The sequence below is a fragment of the Erythrolamprus reginae genome, chromosome 13 (genome assembly GCF_031021105.1).
Source record: "Erythrolamprus reginae isolate rEryReg1 chromosome 13, rEryReg1.hap1, whole genome shotgun sequence".
In the NCBI taxonomy this organism is placed as follows: domain Eukaryota; kingdom Metazoa; phylum Chordata; class Lepidosauria; order Squamata; family Dipsadidae; genus Erythrolamprus; species Erythrolamprus reginae.
In genome coordinates, this window is record NC_091962.1 from 9,994,491 (window position 1) to 10,012,592 (window position 18,102).

At 43.5% G+C, this 18,102-nt stretch overlaps 1 protein-coding gene across 1 annotated transcript; it reads left to right on the plus strand.

The window, feature by feature from the left end:
* Positions 1-948: 948 nt before the first annotated feature.
* On the plus strand, positions 949-17,374 carry TUT1 (terminal uridylyl transferase 1, U6 snRNA-specific). Its single transcript, XM_070766201.1, has 10 exons — positions 949-1,159; positions 2,600-2,790; positions 4,942-5,151; positions 5,844-5,958; positions 6,054-6,184; positions 7,211-7,434; positions 9,294-9,403; positions 10,444-10,566; positions 13,491-13,583; positions 16,207-17,374. The coding sequence occupies exons 1-10, from the start codon at positions 1,072-1,074 to the stop codon at positions 17,286-17,288; spliced, it is 2,367 nt and encodes a 788-aa protein (XP_070622302.1). The 5' UTR covers positions 949-1,071; the 3' UTR covers positions 17,289-17,374.
* The last annotated feature ends 728 nt before the right edge of the window (positions 17,375-18,102 follow it).

Sequence of the window (18,102 nt, forward strand, 5' to 3'; positions counted from 1 at the left end):
CTGGTGATTGATTGGCCCAGTCACCCAGTTCTTTGATGCCTAAAGTAGGACTAGAATTCCCTGTCTCCTGGTGATTGATTGTCCCAAAGTCACCCAGTATCTTCCATACTTAAGAAGTCTAGTTTCTAATACAGTGACTTAATTAATAGGGCAAACCATCATGAGAAAATGTTTATTTAGTTTTCATTTTGAGTTATATTATTTTGGGATTAGGAAACTTTTCCCAAAGAGCATATAGGGCTTAGGCTCTTAGGTTGGATCTCCAAAGTCTTAAGAATAGAGCTGGAAGGGGCTTTGGGAGTTTACTAGTATCGTACAATGCTAAAATTTTAGTGCTTTTCCCCAATGAGATCACAGTACAGCCCAAAGCCCTGAATCCTTCGGGATTGGACGGCATAGAAGTCGGATAAATAAATAAATAGTCTGGGATTTTTGAGGTTTAAAAAAAGCCCTTTAAATTTAAAATCCTAAATTTGGAGGCAAAAGCTAGAAAAATAATTTTGTCTCTTCTAATGGCAAAACTCTTCTAAATCATGCATCTTATTTTGATATACACCTAAAAAAAAAAGGAAACACTTAAAAAACAGAATATAACTTCAAGTAAATCAAACTTCCACTTAGGAAGCAACACTGATTGACAATGAAATATTTAATGAGAATGTTTCATTCAAATCTAGGATGTGTTATTTGAGTGTTCCCTTTATTTTTTTGAGCAGTATAATAATTAAGCATGGAAACCCGAGTTCGGAAGTTTGGCTAAAAATTGGCTAATTCATCGACTTTACAAAGACTTTGTTCCTTTTTCAACCTCTATGGAGAGGCGAAGCCACCCAATGAGCATTCTTCCTTCTCTGCCACTCAAGGGAAGAACTTCGTATGAGATCCGGAAGTTTGAGGGATATAAAACTATGGTTACGTCTAATTTCTATGGTCGTGACGCCCTCATACGGATATCACATGATCCATTCAAAATCTAGTCGCTTCGACCTTTCAGGCTGAAAACAAAGAGCGCCAAATCATTTTGGGCGGGACTTCCGTGAAGGCGTGTCAGCGTCCGGCCGTGGTGGGAAAATGGAGGAAGAGGGAACGACAGCCGATGTGGACTCTCTGCCCCGCGGGGCTTTTCGGTGCCGTCTATGTCACGTGACGGTGGCCAACAGTGAGTGGGGTCAAGGGTCAAGCAGGGGCCTAAGGCCGTAAATTAAATTCAATAATTTTAGATTAAACTCGTCAAATCGAGGTCTTAAGGCTACTTTTGGCACGCCGGGGAGTTCTGACCTAATAAACATGGAGCAGGGTGCTGCTAAGGATGAGATAATTTGGCAGCACTCTGCCCATGGTCAGAGGCACTCTTGAGCCCCTCACCACTTTTTTTTTTAAAAGTAAAGCTCGAAGTTTGGTTCTTTTTCAGCTTTGCTTTGAACGTGGTGATGTTTGTAACTTCTCTGTCTCCTTCATTTGCAACCAAGGTGGAATATGGGGCAAAGGGGTCCAGTCCTCAAATTTAATTAAGCAAAAATTAAAGATTAATAGAGATTTCACCCTCCCCAAAAATAACTTGCTGAAATTATGATGGTCACTGCTCCAAGATTTGGATACATACATACATACATACATACATACATACATACATACATACATACAATATAACCACAATAATGAAAGAAACAATTATTTATTCAAACTATATTTATTATTTGGATTTATTATTTGGATTTGAATGCCGCCCCTCCCCATACCTCCACTCAGAGGTTGTAAAATTTATTTATTGAATTTATAGCTTTCCCATCTTGCCATCCAAAGCAACTCTGGGTGTTTTACCATGTAATAAAAACAGAACTATTAAAAACAGTTATAAATCCAAAAGCAATTAAAATTGCCAAAAGATTGAACAGAAACTGATTTTTAGGTAACATTGTATAAAATTGTAAATGTGAATACAAGTGTATTTATAATATATTTATAGAAGCAGGCTTTTTGAGAATCAGCTGTTAAGTCTTCCTGCCATCCATATAGAGAGGTAAAATGGTTAGAAGTCTCTTCTTGGTTGGCTTTTCAGCTTTCTGGTTCAATTCTAGCTTACAATTCTGGAATGTATTGCTTCTCTCTCTTAGAGCACCAACCTGGTTTGATTGTGGCTTACCTTTTTTGCAGTTATGCAAGACAGCAAGTGCTACTTTCCAGGTTCAATTTCTTTCGCTCCTAGTTTTTTTCTGGCTTAAATTGAACCGGAGGTGGAAAATATCTGAAATGCTGATAATTATCCGAACTTGATTGCATTGATTATGTTACCTACTATGGTAATGAAATGTTTGCAAACAAGGAACCAAGCTCTTGAGAGCACCAAGGACCCCACAGTTCAACCCTGAGCTGCAAATAATATTTTCTAAAGTAAACATAATATAAAATACCTTAAGATACAGTGAGCCAATACAGAACTTCACCTTCCAATGCAGTGCTGGGTTGTTGTTTTTTGATTAACTTTCTGAGAAAAAAAAGCAAAGGAAAAAAACTTTTGCTCAGTAAAACACGTTTCTTGTGGTTTCTCAAAAGTCCTCACCGCAAACTGCAATTGAAGATAGTTGCTTTGATGTTTTAGAACCCAGCTTGGAGGATCATCTACGCGGGAAGAAACACCAGCGGTTGGAAAACCTTCGTAGCACCCGCCAGTCGCAGGAACTCCGCAGTATTTTTGTCAGCGGCTTCCAGAAAGGGACGACCGCCTTGGAACTGAGCAGCTATTTTGAAACCTATGGGAATGTCAACAATGTGGTGATGGACAAAGATAAGGTGAACCTGATCCCTCTCCCCTCCTCCTCCCACCTTGCTACAGGCCAGTGATACTTAAACTTTTCGGCACCGAGTGCTGAAACGAGTGTGCTTGCGTGCCGGAGTGCCGGAACCTGGAAGAGAGCAGCTGGCTGGTATTTATTTATTGGATTTGTATGCCGCCCCTCTCCGTAGACTCGGGGCGGCTAACAACAGTAATAAAAACATCGTGCAAATCCAATACTAAAAACAACTAAAATACCCTTATTATAAAACTAACATCCATACAAACAAACATACCATGCATAAATTATAAAGGCGTAGGAGGAAAGAATGTCTCAATTCCCCCATGCCTGACGACAGAGGTGGGGTTTAAGGAGCTTACGAAAGGCAAGGAGGGTGGGGGCAATTCTAATCTCTGGGGGGAGTTGATTCCAGAGGGTCGGGGCCGCCACAGAGAAGGCTTTTCCCCTGGGCCCCGCCAAGCGACATTGTTTAGTTGACGGGACCCAGAGAAGGCCCACTCTGTGGGACCTAACCGGTCGCTGGGATTCGTGCGGCAGAAGGCGGTCTCGTAGATACCCTGGTCCGGTGCCATGAAGGGCTTTATAGGTAATGACCAACACTTTGAATTGTGACCGGAAACTGATCGGCAACCAATGCAGACTGCGGAGTGTTAGTGTTACATGGGCATTTTTGGGAAAGCCCATGATAGCTCTCGCAGCTGCATTCTGCACGATCTGAAGTTTCCGAACATGGTATGCATGCTTGTGCCGGAATTCAAAAGGGTAGCTAGTGATGGCACGCATTCCCACCGAGACGCTCTGTGTGCCACCTTTGGCTTGTCCTTTGGGAGTTGGGCAGCATATACTGTGTTTTTCGGAGTATAAGACACACCGGAGTAAAAGATGCACCTTAGTTTTGCAGGAGGGAAATGGGGAAAAGAATCCGCTTACTAGGTATTCATCTGGCTAGCATCCTTAGTCTGGTCAGCTTCAGCACATTATTTTATCCCCTGGTTAGGGCTTTAAAAAAAACTTTATTTGGAGAGAGTAACAATGAAAGAACTTGCAAGCCAGTAAGAGCTGGGAACATCATTAGCACCTGGAAAGAAACATTCAGAGCAATGGCAAGAACCTGCAAAGACTTAGGGCTTGGAAATCATTCTTTGCAGAGAGTAACAATGAAAGAGCTTGCAAGCCTGTAAGAGCTGGGAACATCGTTAGCACCTGGTTAGGGCTGGAAGGAAACTTATTTGGAGCAAGTTAGAGCAATGGGGAAAAAAATCCGGCAAAGGCTTAGGGCTTGGAAAACTTTATTTGCAGAGAGAAACAATTAAAGAGCCTGCAAGGTTAGAGTAAAATGATTCACTCAAAATCTCTTGGCTTTGCTATATGCAACACTTTATTTACTTATTTAGAATTTAGAATAATAGCTATATTGAAACGAGCTATTGAGAATACTTTTAGTTCATATTTTCAATACAGATCTACCGTACACTCGCCCGCCTTCTTTTATTTGTTGTTGTTGTTATCTGTTCTGTTTGTTTGTTTTCTCATTTTTGTTTGTTTTGTTTTATTTTGTTTTGTCTTCTGTCTATGGTGAAATGCATATTGCCTAAAATTTGATACACAGTTTTTTTCCCCAGTTACTTATTTTCCTTTTGTATCTCTACATACTTATATTGTTGTTTGTACCTAAATGTATTTACTGTATACAGTATATCCTTGTAAATAAAACTTTATTTTTTTAAAAAAAGCTTGCAAGGGTAAGAGCTGGGAACATCATTAGCACCTGGTTAGGGCTGGAAGGAAAGTTATTTGGAGCAAGTTAGAGCAATGGGGAAAAAAATCCGGCAAAGACTTAGGGCTTGGAAAACTTTATTTGCAGAGAGAAACAAATAAAGAGCCTGCAAGGTTAGAGCTGTTAGCAGCTAGTTAGGGCTGGAAAAAAAGCTATGTTCAAAGATGCACCCAAATTATCAGCCTCTTTTAGGGAGGAAAAAAGTGTGTGTTATACTCTGAAAAAATGCAGTAAATATGTTTAATAAATAAATAAATGTGTGCCATAGGTTTGTCATCAGGGCAATAGGCCATCACTTTTGATTGATTAACAAAAAAAAAAGTTTCTAGCAAAATCTGCACACTTAATACTCCTTTCCTTTTTCTGCAGGGGGTGTATGCAATTGTGGAACTGCAGGACGAGGAGGTCCTCCAGAAAGTGTTAGCAGAGCCACAACATAGTCTAGGGGGTCAGAAATTACGTGTCAAGCCACGTGAAAAGAAGGACTTCAGATACACCCCACCGAAAAAACAGGGGTCAGCCCGGCGGGAGCTGCTGAGCCCGGAAAAATTGGCACAAAATGTCTGTCAAGTGGATGATGTGAGTGACCGGGAACTGAACTCATCTTAAAAGTATGCCGGTTAGGAAATTCTGGGAGTTAAACTCCACAATTCTTAAAGTTGCTGAGCTTGCTGTCAAAAAGATCGGGAATTTTAGGGAATGTCATAAAGAATTCTTCTGAATACAGTTGATGGCAGAAAAAAAACTTAAGTCTTCGGAGAGGGGCGGCATATAAATCTAAATTATTATTATTATTATTGTTGTTATTATTATTATTATTATTATTATTATTATTGTTATTATTATTATTATTATGTCAGTACAACACAGCAAACGAGATCACTATGCTGGATTTCGCATTTCATCACCAGTCGGGCGCTTCCCAAGCACCTAGGACTGCGTGATGTAGCGGTGAATTATGTGTGCCGATCCCAGTAAAGCGGCCTTTTGCAATTGACAGATGGAGATTTTGTCAATTCCGATAGTTTTCAAATGTCCGCTGAGATCCTTTGGCACTGCGCCCAGCGTGCCAAGTACCACTGGGACCACTTTCACTGGCTTATGCCAGAGTCGTTGCAGCTCGATTTTTAGATCTTCGCATTTCACTAATTTCTCTAGCTGCTTCTCCTCAATTCTGCTGTCCCCTGGGATTGCGATGTCGATGATCCATACTTTCTTTGGAAATACATTATTATTATTATTATTATTATTATTATTATTATTCCCTGCAGGTTGATGCCCAGATGTCTTTAATGGTGCAACTGTTTGAATTTTCCGAGAGCGAGCAGCGTCTTCGAGACTTGCTGGTTAAGCTGTTCCAGGAAGTGTTTTCTGAATTCTTCCCAGGTGAAACGCGTTTTTTGCCATCTGCTTCGACTTGGGAATATTGGGAAAGTTTCTGGTTTTACAACTGGTCTTTCCCCCCCCCAAAAAATACACAGAATCGGTTATCCTTCCCTTTGGGTCTTCCGTGAACGGCTTCAGCGTCTCTGGATGTGACCTAGATTTGTTCCTAGATCTGGAGAAGACGAAAAACTTCCAGGCTTCTGCCAAGAAAACTGATAAGCCACCGGTGAGTTAGGGGCTCGGTTCTATCTTCTTCAAATGTAGATGCTTGTTTTGTCCTATATCTCTTGTTAGAGATACGTTTGTAGCAACACTGATTGACAATCAATTTCACAGGATGCTTGGCTGCATAGCTAGAGGTATAACAAGCAGGAAGAGGGAGATTGTGATCCCCTTATATAGAGCGCTGGTGAGACCACATTTGGAATAATACTGTGTTCAGTTCTGGAGACCTCACCTACAAAAAGATATTGACAAAATTGAACAGGTCCAAAGACGGGCTACAAGAATGGTGGAAGGTCTTAAGCATAAAACTTACCAGGAAAGACTTCATGAACTCAATCTGTAGAGTCTGGAGGACAGAAGGAAAAGGGGGGACATGATCGAAACATTTAAATATGTGAAAGGGTTAAATAAGGTTCAGGAGGGAAGTGTTTTTAATAGGGAAGTGAACACAAGAACAAGGGGACACAATGTGAAGTTAGTTGGGGGAAAGATCAAAAGCAACGTGAGAAAATATTATTTCACTGAAAGAGTAGTAGATCCTTGGAACAAACTTCCAGCAGACGTGGTTGGTAAATCCACAGTAACTGAATTTAAACATGCCTGGGATAAACATATATCCATCCTAAGATAAAATACAGAAAATAGTATAAGGGCAGACTAGATGGACCATGAGGTCTTTTTCTGCCGTCAGTCTTCTATGTTTCTATGCTGTTGTGCACTTTGTACTAAGATGTGTTATTTGAGTGTTCCCCTTATTTTTCTGAGCAGTATATTTTTTGAAAAATGATCCCCTTTTGCGATCCCCTTAGGACAAGCAAAATCAACCGAGAAACCAGATTCACTTAACAACCATATTACTAACTTAACAACTGTAGAGATTCACTTAATAACTGTGGCAAGAAAAGTTGTAAGGCGGAGCAAAATTCACTTAAGAACTGCCTTGCTTTGGCAAGGAAATTTGGGGGTTCAATTGTGGTCGTTAGTGTGTACACTTTTGGGATTTAATCCTCTCTCGATATTTTTTCAGGCAGAGGAAGAAACGGAAGAATCGCGCTCAGAAGATTCCATCTTGTCTGATATTGACCTGGTCACCGCCACCGTGCCTGAAATTCTTGATCTGGTGGCCACAGTGCTGCAGAAATGCGCGCCAGGAGTTCACCATGTCCAGGTGGTCTCTACCGCCCGCCGTCCCGTTGTCAAATTTTCCCACAAGGAGTCCGGCTTGAGGGGTGACATCTCCATCAACAACAAGTACGGATTTCATGCCTATGTGGCAAAGTTTTCTACTCAGTCAAGATCAGTCCGTGCTCTGGGTTACAGTTAGTCCTCAAATTAAAATAATTTCTTTAGCAGCACAGAAAAAGGTGACTTACGACTGTTTTCCCACACTTACAACCACTGCAACGTGTCAAAAATAAGTTTATTTCTGGAGGTAATATTACAATGCAACTAAATGGTTTGTAACCATAGGATACGCTGATGTAAGCCATAGTCAGCATGTAACCATGCGTTTGCTAATTGTGCTGCAACCTGATTGGCTGTAACCTATATAAGGAGTAACACCCTTGCATGGGTGTGGTTTGTTACACAGTGGTTTGTTACAGTGGTTTGTTACAGTATTTATTATTTATTTATTTATTTATTTTATTAATCAGATTTGCATGCCGCCCCTCTCCGCAGACTCAGGGCGGCTAACAGCAATAATAATACAATGTAAACAAATCTAATATTTAAGTTAATTTAAAACCCCAATTTAGAAACCAATCATACATACTAACATACCATGCATAAATTTTATAAGCCTAGGGGGAGGGAAAATGTCAATTCCCCCATGCCTGACGACAGAGGTGGGTTTTAAGGAGCTTGCGAAAGGCAAGGAGGGTGGGTGCAACTCTGATATCTGGGGGGAGTTGGTTCCAAAGGGTCGGGGCCGCCACAGAGAAGGCTCTTCCCCTGGGTCCCGCCAAACGACATTGTTTAGTTGACGGGACCCGGAGAAGGCCAACTCTATGGGACCTAACTGGTCGCTGGGATTCGTGCGGCAGAAGGCGGTCCCTGAGATATTCTGGTCCGGTGCCATGAAGGGCTTTATAGGTCATAGCCAACACTTTGAATTTATTATTATTTATTATTATTATTTACTAGATTTGTATGCCACTCCTCTCCGAAGACTCGGGGGGCTCACAACAGCAATAAAAGCAATATAGCAGAGGAACAAATCTAATATTAAAAACATATAAAACCCTATCGTTATTTTAAAAACCAAACAGCAACAGTAGTTTGTTATAGAGTGGTTTTGTAGTTTAGTGGTTAGTGCTTAGTGGTTGCAGTGGTGGGTGTAATAAGACAGCCCAAAAAAGCCCGAGATGGCCGGGATTAAAAGGGGAATGGCATGAAACAGGCCGGGCCTTCGTGCCACTCTCAAATTTCCTAGGAAATTTTTCTGGGCTCAGGTTCTTAAGTAGAAAATGGTTCTTAAGTAGAGGCAAAAAAAATCTTGAACACTCGGGTCTTATGTAGAAAAGTTCTTAAGTAGAGGTGTTCTTAAGTAGAGGTACCACTGTATATGCATTTATGTATATAATATAAGTTGTAGATCATTTTTTTCCAAAAAAAATATTAATTCACTTACCCAGCAGTGTGATTAAATTCACAACTGCACAGCTCTGGCAAGAATGGTCATCAAATGGGCCAAAATTCAATCAACAATCACTTCTCCTAGCAACAGAAATTTTGGGCTCCACTGGGGTTATTATAAATCCAGGACCATCCAATATTGAACGAAAAGTTTTGAGACTTAAAGGCTCTGTACAAAGGCAGAGGTTGGATTCAGTGCAGTGTTTCTCAGCCTTATGGAATTTTAAGCGGCGCTTGGACTTCAATTTCCAGAAGTTTTCAGCCTGCTGGGGAATTCTGGGAGTTGGAATCCACGCCTCTTAAAGTCGAGAAGAATGCGAAAGACTGATCTAATTGGCGAAGGAGCTGGATCAAGATTGGGGAAATCTGAATTCAGGAGGGACCGAACATTGCAAGAGTCCTGCTGTAAAGGGAGTGGTTGAGCTTTTCGCACTAGATTCCGATTTATGTTCCATTTTCTTCTTGCTTGGCAGGCTGGCCCTGTGTAACACACGCTACTTGCAGCTTTGCACGGAAGCAGACGAGCGTGTGAGGCCTTTGGTCTACGCGGTGCGTTACTGGGCGAAGCAGCAAGGCTTGGCAGGTAATATGAGAAAGCTACATGGATGCATTCATTGGGAAGGGAGGGAGGGAAAAGGGGAAGGGAGGAAAGAAGGAATGAGGCAGAGAAAGAAAAGAAAGAAAAGATGAGGGAAGGAAGGATCTATGGAAGAAAGGAAAGGAGAAGGAAGGAAGGGGAGGGGAAAAGGAATGAAAGAAAAGAGGGACTGAATGTAAACATGCCTGGGATAAACATAGATCCATCCTAAGATAAAATACAGAAAATAGCATAAGGGCAGACTAGATGGACCGTGAGGTCTTTTTCTGCCGTCAGTCTTCTATGTTTCTATGAAGGATGTGTGGAAGAAAGGAAGGAAGAGTGCCTAGAAGGAAGGAAAGGAAGGGAAAGGGAGAAGGAAGGAATGAAGCAGGGAGGAAGGAAAGAAAAGATGAGGAAAGGAGGGATGTAAGGAAGAATGCATGGAAGGAAGGAAGGGAAAGGGAGAAGGAGAGGGAGGGAGGGAGCAAGCAAGCAAGGAAGGAAGGAATATAGGAGGGAGGGAAGAAGGAGAGAAGGGAGAGGGAGGGAGCAAGGAAGGAAGGAAGGAATATAGGAGGGAGGGAAAAAGGATGGAAGGGAGAGGGAGGGAGCAAGGAAGGAAGGAATATAGGAGGGAGGGAAGAAGGAGAGAAGGGAGAGGGAGGGAGCAAAGAAGGAAGGAATGATAGCAGAATAACAGACCTGGAATGGATATTTGATGTCTTTTAGTCCAACCTTTTGATGGATGGAAGGATGGAAGGAAGGAAAATAGGAGGGAGGGAGAAAGGATGGAAGGGAGAGGGAGGGAGCAAGGAAGGAAGGGAGGATAGCAGAATGACAAACTTTGAATGAATGTTCGACGTCTTCTAATTCCAATGGATGGATGGATGGAAGGAAGGAAGGAAGAGAAGAAATTATGCAGGGGAAAAGGAAAGAAAGAAAAGATAAGGAAGAAAAATCAATGTGAAAAAGTCATTTAAAAGGGGCTGGTTGGCTCCTTTTTTCCCTCCTAATGCCCCCCTTCCTTTTTCTTCTTCTTCCAGGAAATCTTTTTGGTGGTGGCCCCCTCCTCAACAACTACGCTCTGACATTGCTGGTGTTCTTCTTCCTACAGACCCGCAGCCCTCCTGTCTTACCGACGGTCGCCCGGTTGAAGGACCTCTCAGGTTAATCTCTTTCCAAGTAACGCACTCAACAGAATCAAAACTCCAAGGCAGGCCTGTTCCTCAAAGCGTAGAGATTAAGTAGGTAGGCATGTCATATGGGCACGGCTATCTAGAGGCCTCCCTCGGGTTTCCCCCCAAGTTAAGAGCTATGTTTCCCTCCCCTTCAGCGTGCAGTCCATCACATGGTCCAATCAGATCACTTGGCGTCACATCCAACCTCATTACACCTGGTGGGAAAGTCCTTGTTTCTCAATGTCATGGTTCCAAATAGCACCCAAAACTAGCTCAAAGTTCCAATTTATTAGCAGATATTGGCACATCTGTGAGACACCCGAATCGAAGGCTAACCAGGATTTCTCCACCCAGTTTGAAGTTCATCCCCTTGTTCCCAACACCCACACGTCCCATCACGTTGACTAGTCTCCTTCATGCCGACGTGTCCGTTACTCCCGCCCGCTTCCGGTCAGGTGTCGAATAAAGGATGACCTTGAGAATCTAGAAGGGATTTGTTATGGCTACAGTTCTGTTTCAAGTAGAATGCTTGGCTGCATGGCTGGAGGTATCACAAGCAGGAAGAGGGAGATTGTGATCCCGCTGTGTAGAGCGCTGGTGAGACCCCATTTGGAATAATATTGTGTTCAATTCTGGAGACCTCACCTACAAAAAGAGACTGATCAAATTGAACGGGTCCAAAGACGGGCTGCAAAAAGGGTGGAAGGTCTTAAGCATAAAACTTATCAGGAAAGACTTCATGAACTCAATCTGTAGAGTCTGGAGGACAGAAGGGAAAGGGGGGACACGATCGAAACATTTAAATATGTGAAAGGGTTAAATAAGGTCCAGGAGGGAAGTGTTTTTAATAGGAAAGTGAGGACAAGAACAAGGGGGCACAATCTGAAGTTAGTTGGAGGAAAGATCAAAAGCAACGTGAGAAAATATTATTTTACTGAAAGAGTAGTAGATCCTTGGAACAAACTTCCAGCAGATATGGTAGATAAATCCACAGGAACTGAATTGAAACACGCCTGGGATAAACATATATCCATCCTAAGATAAAATACAGGAAATAGTATAAGGGCAGACTAGATGGACCAGGAGGTCTTTTTCCTGCTGTCAATCATCTATGTTTCTATTTCCCTCAGGCAAACAACCCCCTCCCAAATTCCCACAGCACAAATAGAGTCTAATTTATTTATTTTACTTATTGGATTTGTATGCCGCCCCTCTCCGTGGACTAGGGGCGGCTAACAACAGTGATAAAAACAGAATGTAAAAATCCAATATTAAAACAGCTAAAAGCCCTTGTTATAAAACCAATCATACATACAAACATACCATGCATAAATTGTAAAAAGCCTAGGGGGAAAATAATATCTTAGTTCCCCCATGCCTGACGGCAGAGGTGGGTTTTGAGGAGCTTACGAAAGGCAAGGAGGGTGGGGGCTGTTCTAATCTCTGGGGGGAGTTGGTTCCAGAGGTCGGGGGCCGCCACAGAGAAGGCTCTTCCCCTGGGCCCCGCCAAACGACATTGGTTAGTTGACGGGACCTGGAGAAGGCCCACTCTAATGCATAATATGAGGGAGCCCCACCAGTAGATTCCTCACCACGGATATGAACCAGCTGTTTGCCATTCAATGTCAAACCAATTGAGCTAAAAGCTTTATTCACTGTCCCGTTTAAAGTTTAGCTATTTTCTTTGCATCTTCATCATTGTCAGGATTCAAGGCACTTATATCTTCGGAGAGGGGCGGCATACAAATCTAATTAATAATAATAATAATAATAATAATAATAATAATAATAATAATAATAATATCTGGTGGGTGGATTACCAGATTCCAGAGTCCTTCACAGCCCAACGGCATGCTACATTTTGTAGACCAGGAAGCATAATTTGTTCCATCCAACTGGGTTATCATGGATAATATACTTTAGTTGTACCATTGGTTTGGTGCTGCAACCCAACAGGACCGACACAGACTTCAGAGGACAATCAGAACTGCAGAAAAAGCAATTGCTGCCAACCTGCCTTCCATTGAGGACCTGTAGACTGCACAAGTCAAAAAGAGGGCGGGGAAAATATTTACTGACCCCTCACATCCTGGACACAAACTGTTTCAGCTCCTCCCCTCAAAACGTCGCTACAGAGCACTGCACACCAAGACAACTAGTCACAAGGACAGTTTTTCCCCGAATGCCATCACTCTACTAAACAAATAATTCCCTCAACACTGTCAGACTTTCTACTAAATCTGCACTTCTATTCTACTAGTTTTTCTCATCCTTCCTATCACCCATTTCCTCCCATGTTGACTGTATGACTGTCACTTGTTGCTTATATCCTAAGATTTTTATTAATATTGCTTCTTCATTGCTTATTTGACCCCTGTGACAATCATTAAGTGTCGTAACACATGATTCTTGACAAATGTATCTTTTTCTTTTATGTACGCTGAGAGCCTATGCACCAAGACAAATTCCTTGTGTGTCCAATCACACTTGGCCAATAAAATTCTCTTCTATTCTATTCTATTTATACAACAATACAATTTTAACTCTCTTTGTATACAAACTGACAAGCTCACAAGCAATATCTCACCTGGCAATACCCTCCTGGTTTTTATATAATGGGTTTTTAACTGTTTTTAGTATTGGATTATTGTTATATACTGTTTTATTACTGTTGTTAGCCGCCCCAAGTCTGCGGAGAGGGGCGGCATACAAATCCAATAAATAAATAATAAATAAATACACTGGAAATATCTATGCTGGAAACCTCACACAGGAAAACTCACAACTTCGGCCTTGCGCTCAGAGTAAAGGATTTTATTTTGGCTACAATCCCCCACCTATCTGTCTGTACCTCCTTCTCCCCTCCTGTTCCCACGGATCGGCTCATCTCATTTTTTCGCCTTTCTTCTCAGATGACGGAGAAGTGACTGTGGTGGATGGTTGGGACTGCACTTTCCCGAAGGATCCGGCTTTGTTGCAACCCAGCGGAAACACAGAGAGTTGTTGTGAGTGGCTTTTAAGTTGAATTTTAAAAAAAAAGAAATTACAGGCAGTTCTCAACTTACAACCGTTCGTTCTGCCACTCTTTGGATCATGACGGTGTCAACTTTGCAAAGCTTTTAAGTTGCCATAAACAGGAAAGCAGGGGGAAACTGACTGATCGTACTAACTGAAACTACAGTGGGACCCCTACTTAAAGAACGCCTCTACTTAAGAACTTTTCTAGATAAGAACCGGGTGTTCAAGATTTTTTTTGCCTCTTCTCAAGAACCATTTTCCACTTCCAAACCCCAGCCTCCGAAACTGTAACTGGAAAAGGTGGGGGAGAAACCTTCTTGGGGCCTCTCTAGGAATCTCCTGGGAGAAAACAGGGCCGGAAAAGGCGGGGAGAAGCCTCCGTGGGGCCTCTCTAGGAATCTCCTGGGAGGAAACAGGTCTGGAAAAGGCGGAGAGAAGCCTCCGTGGGGCCTCTCTAGGAATCTCCTGGGAGGAAACAGGGCTGGAAAAGGCGGAGAGAAGCCTCCGCGGAGCCTCTCTAGGAATCTCCTGGGAGGAAACAGGGCTGGAAAAGGCGGAGAGAAGCTTCCGTGGGGCCTCTCTAGGAATCTCCTGGGAGGAAACAGGGCTGGAAAAGGCAGGGAGAAGCCTCCGTGGGGCCTCTCTAGGAATCTCCTGGGAGGAAACAGGTCTGGAAAAGGCGGAGAGAAGCCTCCGTGGGGCCTCTCTAGGAATCTCCTGGGAGGAAACAGGGCTGGAAAAGGCGGGGAGAAGCCTCCGTGTGGCCTCTCTAGGAATCTCCTGGGAGGAAACAGGGCTGGAAAAGGCGGAGAGAAGCCTCCGTGTGGCCTCTCTAGGAATCTCCTGGGAGGAAACAGGGCTGGAAAAGGCGGAGAGAAGCCTCCGCGGGGCCTCTCTAGGAATCTCCTGGGAGGAAACAGGGCTGGAAAAGGCGGAGAGAAGCTTCCGCGGGGCCTCTCTAGGAATCTCCTGGGAGGAAACAGGGCTGGAAAAGGCGGGGAGAAGCCTCCGTGGGGCCTCTCTAGGAATCTCCTGGGAGGAAACGGGGCTGGAAAAGGCAGGGAGAAGCCTCCGCGGGGCCTCTCTAGGAATCTCCTGGGAGGAAACAGGGCCAGAAAAGGTAGAGAGGAACCTTCTTGGGGCCTCTGTAGGAATCTGGGAGGAAATAGGTCCGGAAAAGGCAGTGAGAAGCCTCCGTGGGGGCCTCTCTAGGAATCTCCTGGGAGGAAACAGGGCCTCCACCCTCCCTGTGGTTTCCCCAATCGCACACATTATTTGCTTTTACATTGATTCCTATGGGGAAAGTGGCTTCTTCTTACAAACTTTTCTACTTAAGAACCTGGTCACGGAACGAATTAAGCTCGCATGTACCACTGCATAAATGTAACTAATAAATGAATACAGATAATCCTCTAGTTACAACCACCATTGGAAACAGCATTTTTCTTAGTAACTTCCATTGCTAATCGAGTCAGTTATTAAGTGAGTTACGCCATGATTTTACAATTTATTTTTTTCCTGGCGGTAAAACGAATCACTGCAGTGGTTAGGTAAATTGCACACAGTCATTAAATAAATCCAACTTGGCTTTTTTGAAAGATCACGGGGCAATTGGGTGTCCAAGGATACTTGGAACTATCGTAAAAACACATTGGCTGCCTATTTCAATCATGTGTCTATGGAATGGTGCAGTGGGTGATGAGCGTGAAAACAAGGCATAAATCACTTTTTTCAATGCCGTCGTAACTTCCAACCGTCTCTAAACAAAAGGCTGTAAGTCAAGGACAAGCTGGAAGTGTGCCTGACCTGAATACGGTTTAATTTAATTTCATAGAAACATAGAAGTCTGACGGCAGAAAAAGACCTCATGATCCATCTAGTCTGCCCTTATACTATTTCCTGTATTTTATCTTACAATGGATCTATGTTTATCCCAGGCATGTTTCAATTCAGTTCCTGTGGATTGACCAATCCACGTCTGCTGGAAGTTTGTTCCAAGGATCTACCACTCTTTCAGTCAAATAATATTTTCTCATGTTGCTTTTGATCTTTCCCCCAACTAACTTCAGATTGTGCCCCCTTGTTCTTGTGTTCACTTTCCTATTAAAAACACTTCCCTCATGAACCTTATTTAACCCTTTAACACATTTAAATGTTTCAATCATGTCCCCCCTTTCCCTTCTGTCCTCCAGACTCTACAGATTGAGTTCATTAAGTCTTTCCTGATAGGTTTTATGCTTAAGACCTTCCACCATTCTTGTAGCCCATCTTTGGACCCGTTCAATTTTGTCAATATCTTTTTGTAGGTGAGGTCTCCAGAACTGAACACAGTATTATTCCAACTGTGGTCTCACCAGCGCTCTATACAAGGGGATCATAATCTCCCTCTTCCTGCTTGTTATACTTCTAGCTATGCAGCCAAGCATCCTACTTGCTTTCTCTACCGCCTGACTGCACTGTTCACCCATTTTGAGACTGACCCATTTCATAATTAAACTGTCATATTAACTCACTCAGAAAGCTAAGTCACCCATCCTGGCTTAGCACATAACAAGCTCCAAACCAGAGCTTGGCTAGTTCCTAACGCTCGCTTTGTCTCCTTCGTTCCAGGTTCCCTTCTGGCCGAGTTTTTCCGTGTCTTCGAAAGCTACAATTTTGCCGGCGGAGTGATCTCCCTTCGCGAGGGCCGATCCCTTCCCCTCTCCGATTTCCTGCTATCCGACGCCGGTCGGAAGTTCAAAGTGGGCCCCATCAATCTCCAGGATCCTTTCGAACTGAGCCACAACGTCGCCGCCAACGTCAACGAAAAGACGGCGCTGCGTCTCCAGCGCAGTTGCCAGGACGCCGCCAAATACTGCCGGAGTTTGCAGTACCAACGTAAATCCAGCAAGGGGAAGACCTGGGGGTTGGTTCGTCTGTTCCAGCCCGGCAGCCCTCAAGCTGCGGAACGGCTGGTCATCAACCTCCCCTTAACGCCGGCTGCGCAATCTCCGGCGTCACCTTCAGAGCTGCACCCGAGCGGGGATTCCTCGCAGCTCTGGTTTTGGAGAGTGTGCGCAGGGATCTCGTTCGTGCTGCAGGACGTGTTGAAATGCAAGTGTTTGGAGAAATCGCAAGGATCTAAAGATGATTGGGAATCCCCCGACAATGATCCAGAGGAGGAGGAGCTGGAAACCAAAACGGAACAATTGTCGATGGGTTCCAAGCGGTCTCTGGGCATAGAGGAAGCAGAGTTCGGTTCTCCCCCTGCGAAGAGACCCCGCACGCAGCGTTCCCTCCCCGAGGCGGAAAGCGTGACTTGGGACTGCAGCGCCTGGCACCGTGTCTGGCTAGGAAGGCGGCGTGTCCGGCGACAATTCAGCAGCCCCGGAGCGGATCCCAAAACAACCGCGGATCTCTTAGAGCTTGAAGGCAAAGTATCCGAGGCGATTTCCCAACAGGAGGGGCCAGCCAGGCCGTTAGATCCGCTGTTCGGATTCACCGTTTGTGCCACGATCAAAGATGGCGGTTCTGGGGAACACGACCCCCAGGTCAGCCTAAATTTCACCCCGGATCCTGAGCAGGGAGCGTTTTTTCAAGATTTTTTTCATTTCCTGCAAGGTTTTCTGCCCCGAATGGTTGAACAGTACTTGACCAACAAGCCTTCAGGCCTGCATACCCCAGAAGGCAAATCTTCTCAGGCTGGTATTTGAAATTTCTTAAGACCAGGGCAGAATTCTGTATTTGGATAATGTTTTCCATTCTGTGGGTGGAAAAATAAAAGAAGCAGAGAGAAAAATTGAAACTTTTTTTTTTTTGGGGGGGGGGGGGCTTTTGAGTTCTTCCCGTCGATCCACCCGTGATGCAACACTAAGGACTGTTGCTCACCGATGACTGAATGGACCCTATCGTGGGTTTTTGTCTTAAACAAAGAAGTGTCCTTTTTGTTGTTTTCTTACAGACATTTCCTGACCCAGCTAGGTATCATCATCAATGTTATAAAGGGCATTTGCAGCAAACCCCCGCTCCTTTTTTAGCACTGATGATGTTCCCTAGTTGGGTCACGAGATGTCTAGAAGAAAATAACCAAGAGAGCACCAAGGACCCGAGAGAGAGAGAGGGAAAGATGGATGGATAGACAGACAGATAGATAGATAAGAGAGAGATAGACAGACAGACAGACAGACAGATAGATAGATAGATAAGAGATGGATGGATGGGTGGGTAGATAGATAAGAGATAGACAGACAGATAGATAGATAAGAGAGAGAGAGACAGACAGACAGATAGATAGATAGATAGATAGATAGATAGATAGATAGATAGGTAGATAGATAAGAGATGGATGGATGGGTGGGTAGATAGATAAGAGATAGACAGACAGATAGATAGATAAGAGAGAGAGAGACAGACAGATAGATAGATAGATAAGAGATAGACAGACAGATAGATAGATAAGAGAGAGAGAGAGACAGACAGATAGATAGATAGATAGATAGATAGATAGATAGATAGATAGATAGACAG